At 64.9% G+C, this 10,504-nt stretch overlaps 3 protein-coding genes across 3 annotated transcripts; 2 read left to right on the top strand and 1 right to left on the bottom strand.

The window, feature by feature from the left end:
- Nucleotides 1-770: 770 nt before the first annotated feature.
- PPAN (peter pan homolog) lies at nucleotides 771-5,211 on the top strand. Its single transcript, XM_052800305.1, has 12 exons — nucleotides 771-903; nucleotides 1,464-1,634; nucleotides 1,752-1,853; nucleotides 2,134-2,184; nucleotides 2,282-2,452; nucleotides 3,484-3,560; nucleotides 3,655-3,762; nucleotides 3,848-3,971; nucleotides 4,062-4,140; nucleotides 4,239-4,368; nucleotides 4,440-4,597; nucleotides 4,796-5,211. Exons 1-12 carry the CDS (start codon nucleotides 886-888, stop codon nucleotides 5,146-5,148), a joined length of 1,542 nt encoding a protein of 513 aa, XP_052656265.1. The 5' UTR covers nucleotides 771-885; the 3' UTR covers nucleotides 5,149-5,211.
- Nucleotides 5,212-5,338: 127 nt separating this feature from the next.
- P2RY11 (purinergic receptor P2Y11) lies at nucleotides 5,339-7,106 on the top strand. The gene is made up of 2 exons (XM_052800306.1): nucleotides 5,339-5,666; nucleotides 5,956-7,106. The coding sequence occupies exons 1-2, from the start codon at nucleotides 5,425-5,427 to the stop codon at nucleotides 6,974-6,976; spliced, it is 1,263 nt and encodes a 420-aa protein (XP_052656266.1). The 5' UTR covers nucleotides 5,339-5,424; the 3' UTR covers nucleotides 6,977-7,106.
- A 266-nt stretch (nucleotides 7,107-7,372) lies between these two features.
- On the bottom strand, nucleotides 7,373-10,470 carry EIF3G (eukaryotic translation initiation factor 3 subunit G). Its single transcript, XM_052800307.1, has 11 exons — nucleotides 10,343-10,470; nucleotides 9,930-9,979; nucleotides 9,389-9,481; nucleotides 9,209-9,297; nucleotides 8,875-8,934; nucleotides 8,552-8,656; nucleotides 8,254-8,443; nucleotides 8,052-8,159; nucleotides 7,770-7,906; nucleotides 7,573-7,679; nucleotides 7,373-7,459 (listed from the first exon to the last, which is right to left on the bottom strand). The coding sequence occupies exons 1-11, from the start codon at nucleotides 10,360-10,362 to the stop codon at nucleotides 7,444-7,446; spliced, it is 975 nt and encodes a 324-aa protein (XP_052656267.1). The 5' UTR covers nucleotides 10,363-10,470; the 3' UTR covers nucleotides 7,373-7,443.
- Nucleotides 10,471-10,504: the final 34 nt, after the last annotated feature.

The raw sequence follows: 10,504 nt of genomic DNA, 5'->3' as shown, positions 1-10,504 counted from the left end.
TGGGGAACCTTAAGGGCTGGGCAGCCTGAGGGGCTTTGGGGAACCTGGGGGGCTCTGGGGGACCTGGGAGTGTCGGGGAGCCCTGGCGGGGGGTGTCTGAGGAACTGGGGAGCCCAGAGCAGGGCTCTGGGGGACCTGGAGCTATTGAGGTGGTCTCTGGGGGGGCTCTGGAGGACCTGGGAAGCCCAGGGAAGGGCTCTGGGGGTGTTGGGGAGCCTGGGGGGAGGGTCTGGGAGACCTGGGGGTGTTGGAGGGAGCTCTGGGGGACCTGGGGAGGGCTTTGGGGGGGTTGGGGAGCCTGGGGGGAGGGTCTGGGGGATCTCGGGGTGTCAGAGGAGGGCTCTGGGGGACCTGGGAAGCCTGGGGGAGGGCTCTGGGGGTGTTGGGGAGCCTGGGGGGAGGGTCTGGGGGTCCTGGGGGTGTTGGAGGGGGGCTCTGGGCGACCTGGGGAGGCTCTGGGGGACCTGGGAAGCCTGGGGAAGAGCTCTGGGGGGGTTGGGGAGCCTGGGGGGAGGGCCTGGGGGACCTGGGGGGGCTCTGGAGGACCTGGGGAGCCCGGGGAGGGGGCTCGGGGGGGTGTGTGTGAGGAACTCTGGGGGTCTCCAGTAAAGTGTGTGACTTCGCCCCCCCCCACAGCCGTCCCCTCGCACTGACCTTCGCGCCGGCAGCGATACGGGACGGCGGGACCGGGGGTTCGCCGGGCAGGGCCGGGGGGGGGGGACCCGCGGGGCGGCGGGACCGGGTTGGGGGGGAAGGCCGCGTAACCATGGCAACGGCGGGCGGAACGGAAGGCGGTGGCGCGGGGCGGAAGTGACGCGCCGGAAGTAGCCGGAGGGTGCGCGCCGGAAGTGCCGGTGGCCGCATGGTGGTCGTGGCGGCGGCGAGATGGGGCGGCCGAGCAAAGTACGGGACGGGGTTGGGGGGGGGGAACCGGGACACGGCGGGGTGGGCCGGGACACGGGACGGGGACACGGGACGGGAGCCGGGCATCGGCCGGGGGGAGCGGGAGTCGGGGCGGCCCTGGAGCGCGGCAGCGGCCTGGTCCTCCCGGGGCGGGGGCGGGTGGCCGGGGGATCGGGCCCTCCCGGGGGGGGGGGGATTAGGAGGGGATGGGGGGGGCTTTGGTTGTCCGCGGGAGGGGGACGGGGGGGGGGGGGGCGGCTGTCCGGGGGATCGGGCCCTGCCGGGGGGGGGGCAGGAGAGCATGGGGAGGGGGGGTTGGTTGTCCCGGGGGGGGGGAATGGGAGGGGGAGACCCGGCTGTCCGGGGGATTGAGCCCTCCTGGGGGCGCAGGAGGGAATGGGGGGGTTTGGTTGTGCTGGGGGGGGGACACAGGGAGCCCGGCTGTCTGGGGGATAAGGCCTTCCCGGGGCGGGGGGGGGGCAGAAGGGGATCGGGAGGGGATGCTGCCCCCTCTCCCCATCCCCGCAGCCCCCAGCCCTGACTGCTCCCCCCCTCCATAGAGCAAGAACCAGAAGAAGGAGCGGGCGGCAGCCGTGCAACACGCCCAGCAGGAATTTGGCACCGTCCCCCACTCCTTCGTCTTCCACCGCGGCCGCGTCGGCAAGAACGTGCGGCAGCTCATCACCGACATGCGGAAGGTGATGGAGCCCTACACCGCCAGAGCCCTCAAGGTGAGCTGGAGGCGGGGGGAAGGATCCTGCCTGTCCCCAGGTTAAAGCGGAGCCCTCACAGCCGGGAGGCGATTTGGCGCAGGGGGATCTGAAGGTTTCGGCCGTTCCGTGCCGCAGGTGCGGAAGAACAACTCCCTGAAGGATTTCGTGGCCGTGGCCGGGCCCCTGGGGGTGACGCATTTCTTGGTCTTCAGTAAATCGTCCTCCAGCATCAATTTTGTGAGTAGCGTGATCCCCCCTCCCCTCCTTCCAGGCTCCGGGGGGGCCCCTCCGCAGCGACTGTGCTCCCCCTTGCCTCCCCGCACCGGTTGCCGGCGCCTTTTAGGGGGGTTTCACCCCCCTCGCAGATGCAGATGATGATAAAACGCTGTTGAGCTCACGCTGTGATTCTATCCAAAGTAAACGCACTGATGCATCTGCACCGAGGGGCAGGGGGGGGCGGTCGGCGCTGCCGGCGGCTTCCCCCGGCGCTGAGCACCGTTTCTCTCCCCTCACACAGAAACTCTTCCGGCTACCCGGCGGCCCGACGCTGACATTCAAGGTGACGCAGGTGGGTGCTGGCGGGAGCCCTCCCCTTCCTCGCCGGCACGAAGGGCAGCGTCTCGCCCCCTCCTCATCCTCGTACGTGTGTCCCCCCCACTCTCCAGTACTCGCTGATCAAGGACGTGGTCTCGTCCCTCAAGCGGCACCGCATGCACGAGCAGCAGTTCACCCATCACCCGCTGCTGGTCCTCAGCAATTTCGGTCTCCAGCAGATCCAGGTCAAGCTGATGGCCAGCATGTTCCAGAACATGTTTCCCTCCATCAACGTCCACAGGGTAAGCGAGGTGGGGGGGGTGTCCTCACACTGCTGGGGTGGGGGGGGGGATCGAGACCCATCCCACCTCCTCAGGATTCAATTCTAGGACCAGTTCTCTTCAATATTTTTGTCAACGATCTGGATGTCAGTGTTGAATACCGAACGGGGAGGTGCTGTTGACTCTCTTGAGGGCCAGGAGGCCTTGCGGGGGGATCTAGATAGATTGGAGCATCAGGCAATGACTAACGGGATGGAATTTAACAAGTCCAAAAGCCGGATCCTGCACCTGGGATGGAGTAATGCCAGGCATGAGTCTAAATTGGGAGAGGAGTTGCTGGAGAAAGGGATCTGGGGGTGCTGGTTGGCAGCAGGCTCCACAGGAGCCAGCGGTGAGGACAAACCACATCCCGGGGGGCATCAAACCCAGCACGATCAGCCCGTCGAGAGAGGGGATCGTCCTGCTGTGCTCAGCGTTGGCGCGGTCACACCTCGAGTACTGTGGGCCCCGCCATTTCAGAAGGATGTGAAGGCACCCAGAGGAGGAGAACAAAGCTGGTGACAGGGCTGGAAGGCATGTCCTGTGAGGAGCAGCTGAGGACTTTGGGCTTGTCTAGTTTGGAGAAAAGGAGGCTGAGGGGCAACCTCGTGGCTCTCTGCAGCTTTCTGAGGAGGGGACAGGGAGAGGGAGGTGCTGAGCTCTTCTCCCGGGGATTCAGGGAGAGGACGCCTGGGAATGGCTCAAAGCTGTGCCAGGGGAGGTTCAGACTGGACATAAGGAAGCGTTACTTTACCGAGAGGGCGGTCAAACCCTGGAACAGGCTTCCTGGCGAGGTGGGCGATGCCCCAAGCCTGGCAATGTTTGAGAGGCATTTGGACAATGCCCTTAATAACATGCTTTAACTTTTGGTCAGGCAGTTGGACTAGATGGTCAGTGTAGGTCCCTTCCAACTGAAATCTCCTCTCTTCTCTTCTCTCCTCCTCCTTTTCTCTTCTCTCCTCCTCCTTTTCTCTTCTCTCCTCCTCCTTTTCTCTTCTCTCCTCCTTCCACAGGTCAACCTCAACAGCATCAAGAGGTGTTTACTCATCAGCTACAACACGGAGACACAGCTCCTCGATTTCAGGCATTAGTGAGTATCGCACCCGTGATTTTGGGCGGGGGTCCCTGCGGCCCATGTCCCAGCACTGACCTCTTCCTCCTCCTCCTCCTCCTCCTCCTCGCAGTAGCGTGAAGGTCGTGCCCGTGGGCGTGAGCAAAAGCCTGAAGAAGCTGCTGCAGGAGAAGTTCCCCAACATGAGCCGCCTGGAAGACATCAGCGAGCTGCTGGTGAAGTGCGTGGAGGGGGGAAACGAGGGGGACAAGGGTCCCAGAGGCGCTTTCCATCCCGTCCCCAAACGCATTCCTGTCCCTCGGCAGGGACATAAACCTGTCGGAGAGCGAGGCCGAGCAGGATGGGACCCACAACGTCCTGGAGCTGCCGCAGGCATACGCCGGCCGAGGCAACATGAAAGCGCAGCAGAGCGCCGTGCGCCTCACCGAGGTCCGTGTCGGCGGTGGTGCTGCGGTTACCATCTCCCCAGGGATGCGATCGAGCCTGACCGGGGCTCTCCGCATCCCCCGCTTCCCGTAGATCGGACCCCGCATGACTCTGCAGCTCATCAAGGTGGAGGAGGGCCTGGCGCAGGGCAACGTGCTCTACCACAGCTTCAGTAAGTGCCGCAAAACGCCGTGCCGGCCATCCTCGGTAAGCCACCGGCACGGGGGCTAGGGCTGGGACATCTCACCGCCCTCTTGCCCTGTGTTTAAGTCCACAAGATGGAGGCGGAGGTGAAGGAAATCCTGGCGCGGAAGGAGGCGAAGCTGCAGCTGAAGGCGGAGCGGCGGCAGAAGCAGGAGGCGAACGTGGAGCGCAAGCGGCAGCAGCGTGAGGCTCACAGGTGAGGGCAGCGTGGCAGCAGCGGGGTCTGGCAGCAGCCGGACGGAGGCTGACACTATGGTGGTACCGCAGGGAGAGGAGCCTGGCGGGGATCCGGAGGAAACGGCAGCAGGATGGTGACAGCGATGCCGAGGATCCCGGTGCGCCGGAGCAGCAGGATGCGGCCGAGCAGTCGGAGGAGAGCGATGCTGAGTATTACCGGCAGGAGGTGGGCGAGGAGCCGGACAAAGGTGAGTCTGGAGAGGCCGGGACTGAGCCCCTCCGTCCTCTCCTGCCGGTAGTGGCTGATGATGCGAAAACCTTGAGCTCTCCGTGATCTCGGTTCAAAGTAAACGCACTGACACATCCGTCAGCCCCAATGCTGCACCCCTGTCACCCCTTTTTCGCTGAAACCCCCCCCCTTTTTTTTTGTCTATCCCCCTCTCAAGATCTATTTCCTGACCGTACCAAGAGGAAACGAAGCTCCTCGCGTGCTGCCCCGCTACGGAAACGGCGACGGCACAGCCGGCCGGAGCATCCCGACACCCCCAGCCCTCACCCCACAGCACCAGGGAAGCAGCGGCAGGGAAACCTGGCACCAATGGACTCACGGCACCGCGGCAGGGCCAGGCAGGGGGCGGCCGGCCGAAAGCCGCACCGAAGAACTGAGCGCCCAGCCCGGGAGGGGGCCGGTCCCGGCTCTGGCCGTGCTGCCTCAAGGCCAAAGGGGCGAGGGAATCTGCTGACAAAGGGGAAGATGATTTTCCGGCGGCCCGGACGTGCCAAGAAGGGGAAGCGCTGAGGCACCAGCCGCCGGCCACGCGCCAAAACTGAGGGAGAAGAGGAAATGGGAAACACACACACGCACCCCACACACCCCCCCAGCCCCATTCTTGCTCCTGTGCAATACACTGGTTGGAATGACTGCCTGTGGCTGTGCTGGGTTTGGGTGGGGGCGAAGGTGGGGTCTCCTGGGCTGTTAACGGCGTCCCCCAACCCTAGGTGCCTGTTTTCGTGCCACCTCGATGTGGTCAGGCAGAGCAGGAAGCCCCCCTGCCTGCCCCGGTAAGGAGGAGGCATGCAGGCACAGCTCCTTCCCCCTTTCTGGCCAAGGCAAGGGCAGCTGCCAGGCTCTGTCTGGGCACAGCCCTTCAGAAGAGGAAGTGTTTTTCCCTGCCTGCAACCCCCCCACTGCCAGCCTCTCACCCCCACCGTCCCCAAAACGGGGCAGGACGTGACCCTGTGGCAGCCCTGTGACCACTACCAAGAAGGGAGGGACAGGAGAGGAGGGAGGCGAGCGCGGACCCCGAGGAGGAGAGGGTGAGTGGGGCGAGCGGTGGGGCTGCAGGCAGACGCACGGACTCCTGCCTGCACCCTGGGAGTCCTGCCTGCACCCTGGGAGGCAGACAAGGTGGGGGGGGACGGACGCAGGGGGACACATTCTGTCCCCAGCGTGGGACCACAAGGCTTCCTCGGTCCCGGCGCGAGGTAGCCGCGTCTCACCGACCCTCACCACTTCCCCGTGCGGCCATTTGCCGGAAGCCACACCTCACGGCCACGCTCGTACTTCTTGGCTGCCTGTAACCTAAACCTTTACCCCTGCCAGCAGCCACCAAAAAAAGGAGGACGACAGGAGGAACCCCCTGCCCTGCACCGAGATGGCCACCCATCTCAGTCACTGCGGTAACTTCAGCAGCTTCCAGGAGTCGCTGTGGCCGGTGCTGGCGGTGCAGTTCCCGCCGGCGTTGGTGGGTAACGGCATAGCCGTCTACCGTTTCGCCACCCGCGAGCGCTCCTGGCACAGCGGCATCGTCTACTCCTTCCACCTGGCCGTCAGCGGGATGCTCTACTCCCTCTCGCTGCCGTTTTTGGCGGCGTATTACCACCCGCCCAAGGACTGGCGCTACGGACCGGTGCTGTGCAAGCTGGAACGTTTCTTTTTCAACTACAACCTCTACGGCGGCATCTTCTTCGTCACCTGCATCAGCCTTAACCGCTACCTCGGCATCGTTCACCCCCTACGGGTCCACGGGCGCCTGCAGCCACGCCACGCCAAGGTGCTGAGCGCGGTTGTTTGGGTGCTGGCCGGGGTGCTCTCAGCACCCACCTTTTTTTTTACGGAGCTACAAAAAGCGGAGGGTGCGACCGAGTGTTTGGGGAGCGCGGCCCCGCAGCAGCTGCAGAGGTTTTATCCCTACAGCCTGCTGCTGGCCGGGCTGGGCTGCGGGCTGCCCTTCCTCCTCACCGCCTCCTGCTACGCCGCCATTATCCGCACCGTTTTCCGTAATCCTCACCTCAGCCAGCCGGAAAAAAGGAAGGTGGGAATGCTGGTGGGGGCGGGAGTGGCTCTCTACGCTTTTTCCTACCTGCCCTACCACATTTTCCGTAACCTCAACCTATGGCGTCGCCTGCTGCGACCAGGCACGGAGGACTGCGCCGTCTCCAAAGCCATCCACGCCACCGCTCAGGTCTGCAAGATCCTCGTTAACCTCAACATCTGCCTGCAGCCGCTGCTCTACGCCGCCCTGGCCGACAGCATGCAGAGCTGCTGCGGTGCCGGCTGCAGCACGGGCACCAACACCGCCACCAAGGAGCGGGCTGAGCACTTGGAGCTCTGGCCAGCAGCCTAGGAGACCCCCGGGGTGGCCCAAGGAGGCTGGCACAGCTGGTACAGGGCTCGGCGCAGCCCTTGGGCACGCGTTTCCCTCCCGGAAAGGGCGGCAGTAATGTGGGAGAAACGGGATTAAAGCCGAAACCGCAGGCACGGCCTCGCGTCGCACCTTTCTTTGGCAGAGATCCCCCTTTTTTCCAGCTGAAAAGCTGGGGGTGAGCCTAAAAAATGAGGAACGGCAGCGCCGTGCCCTTCCCCGCGTCGCTGGCTAGGGCACTGCCAGCCCCACCGTGTGCCTGGGGCGGGAGCGAGTCGGGAACAACCTCTGTAGGTGACAGGGACAGCGTAGGGACAGGGATGGGGCTGCTCCCTGCCTGGTGAACCACCCCCCCCGCAGCTCAGATCGACACCTTGGTGCATACCAGACCGTGAATGTTTATTTAGAAGAGCTGATCGCTCTCGCCAGGAGCCGGCGCGGCACTGGATTCAGTTGGTGGAGGGTCTGCGGAGGAGAAAGAGAGCGCGGTAAGGTGAGGGGCGGCTGCACGCAGACCTCCGGCACCCGGCATGCGCCGCCGCCCCCCCCAGTCATCTGAGCCACCCCCCGGCGCTTACTTGGCCCATTCCACGTTGAGGATCAGGTGGTCGTAGCCGAATCCGGAGACCCCGGCAATAGCTCGGGCTGCGTCCTCCCGGCGGTGGAAGCTGATGAAGGCGAAACCCTGGGGTGGGAGGAAAGCAAGAGGGTGAGAGGAAGCAGGCGGGGTCTCCTTCTCAGCCCCCCCTAAAGGGGGAAATCCCTCCGTACCCACCTTGGACTGCCCAGTGGTCTTGTCCTTGGCTAAATAGATCCTAGAGATGGAGCCGAAGGGCCGGAACAGCTCCTGGAGATCAGTCTCACGCGTGTCCTCGGACAGGTTGGTGACACGGATGGTGGCGTTGTCATCAGCTGGGGGGGAAGGATAAGGAAGGTCAAGGCCGCTGGTGGGACCACGGCCAGAGCCAGCACGTGCCGTACACGGCACCGTAGAGGCCCGGTGTCACGCGGGGAGCAGGGAGATTGCTCCCACCACGAGGACAAGCCTTGACTTTACCCCTGCGGTTGGGCTGCATGGACTCCCCACGGCGGCTGGCTCCGTCTCTCAGGCTGGGGGGAACGTACTTGCCCGTCTTGCTCTGCTGAGCCTGCACCGGCTCTGGCTCTGAGGGCAGGAAAGGCGAAAGGCAGGAGGTGAGGCTGCCTGCAGCTGAAGGCAGACAGCGGCCCCCCCTTCTCAGGATGAAGGGGTGCTGTACCTCCGGGCAGCTTCTCCTTCTCGCCTGTGGACAGCCCCAACTGCTCGGCCAACTCCTTCTGCATCGGCCCCAAGGTGTCCTTGTAGGGACAACGGGTAGTCCAGTGGTCGCCCTTGCAGATACGGCACGAGACGATCTTCTGCCCCTTCAGCTTGTTCATGGGATCCTCCTCCTCCTGGCAGTTCAGGTCCTGGGGGACAGGGAGACTCCTGAGTCCCACGGGACCCGCCACGCACCCAGACACGGCCCCACCGGCGGCTCCCCACCGGCCTGCAAGCTCCCATCGTGCCCGACCCACCTCCTTGCTGGTGATGAAGGTCATGAACACGTCATCGCTCACGGTGGTAGTGGCCACGTTAGGTCCGGGGGCATCGAACTCCGAGTTGCCGAATTTCTTCCAGTTCTAGGGAGGAAAAGGGGGGCCCACTCGCACGGCACGTCCCCGAGCAATCACTGAATACAGAGCAGGAGCAGCCAACGGGAAGGGAAACGCTCCCCGCTGAGAAATCGTTGGGAGATTGAGAAGGGACAGACAGAAGCGGAGGGCTGGGAAACGAAGCGATTCCTGCTGGAGCGCAGATTTCCTTCCCTCCTTCCCTCTCCATTCCCACAGATGCTCACCTTCCGACGGGCCACCGCCTTGGAGGCCTTCCTGGTTTCGATGCGGAAGGTGCGGATGATCTGTAAAGGTGCAAAAGAACCGACCGATGCAGGAGGAGGGACAGCAGACGCGCCTCCGCCCCACACGTGCTACGTTTGGGGCTGCCTGAAGCCGCAGAGTCACAACAGGGCTCCAACGGGATGTCCCTGCTGACGCGCGGCTGCCTGACGCTGCCCGACCACGCAGGCAGGGATCAGCCCCCGCGCCAGGGCAGAGCCGAGGGCTCTGGGAGGGGAGAAGGGGAGCTCGGCAGCAGGCAGAAGCCAAAATGGCAGCCTGGGACACGGTACTCACCTTCACCTTGCGCCCATCCTCCTCCTCCCGATACTCCGTGATCGTTTTGATGTTCCCATTGATAAGTTCCTTTGGTGAAGGGAGCGGGCCTGTGGGGAGGGGGGACAGTGGAACAGTGTCCGTTGTGGGGGAGGTGACAAGAAAACAGCCCCCCCCCCCGGCCCCTCGCCCAGCTCTCACCTCCCTTCAGCAGCTCGGCCTCAGCGCTCAGGCTGCCCCCCAGCACCCCTGGCAGGGGGATGTCCTTCAGCAGCTCGCTGGTGATGCATTTGTCTGCGGGAAGAGAAGGGGGAGAGTCACCCCCTTGCTTGGGGCGAGCCTGGCAGAGGGGGCGGGAGCCCCACACCCCGGCACAGCCCCTCCCCACAGGGAGGAGGTGCGCTGTTTTTTTCCCCCCAGCACAGAAAAAGGCCAAAAAGCTAAGAAATCTCAGCCGCTCCAAGCCCCTGAGCTTCGTCAGACCCTGAAAGGGGTGGAACAAAGATGGTGAGAGGGGTCCTGCTCCTCGTCCCAGGTCAGGCCCAGCTCTGCTCGCAAGGATTGGCCTCGGAGAAGAGCCCGGGAGCCTGTTTTGAGCCCTGGACAAGGAGCAGGAGCAGCTCTGGGCTGTTTTAGGAACAGCAGCTGCTCTTTTTCTCCAGAAAAAATTCACCGGTTACCAGCAGGAGGAGCAGCTGGAGAAAACGGGGGAGGGAACCGGCCTGCGGCAAGAGACACTCACCGTCCTCTCCACCCTCCTCTTCCACCTGGTCGGCCCAGCTGGGCTTCGAGCTGTGGAGAGAGGAGAGCCTTAAACCCGCTGCCCCCCCCCGCCCCGCCTCCCCCGGCAGGACCCCTGTCCCTTCGCTCGGGGACCCTCCTGTCCCCTCAACCCCGGACAGACCCCCTCTCCGCTCCCGCCCCACTCGGGCCCCAGCACCGCCGCCGCCCCGGCCTTCTTCCCTTCCCCTCACCCGCCAGAGCCCCGGTCCCGCCGAAGGCCCCCTCAGGGCCTACCAGGCCCCACACCCGGCTCCCCCCCCGAGGCCCTCCTCCCCCCCGCGGCCCCGCTCCCTGGGCCAAGCCCCGGCCCAACGCCCGGTTCCCGGGACACCCCCCCCCACCCCGGTCCCGCCGCCGTCCCCGTCTCCTCACTCGTAGTCGCCCGTCGGCATCGCGCTCCCACCCGTCCGTCCTCACGCCCAACCACCGGAAGGAGGCGCTACGCTTCCGGCGGGGCTGCGCCACTTCCGGCGTAGGCGAGGAGGAAGGGGCGGGGCGAGCCGCGCTGCACGCCGGGAGGCGGTTGCTAAGCAA

The sequence above is a fragment of the Harpia harpyja genome, chromosome 10 (genome assembly GCF_026419915.1).
Source record: "Harpia harpyja isolate bHarHar1 chromosome 10, bHarHar1 primary haplotype, whole genome shotgun sequence".
Classification (NCBI taxonomy): Eukaryota; Metazoa; Chordata; class Aves; order Accipitriformes; family Accipitridae; genus Harpia; species Harpia harpyja.
Note: the sequence above shows the minus strand (reverse complement) of the source record. Positions and strands in the feature narration are given on the sequence as shown.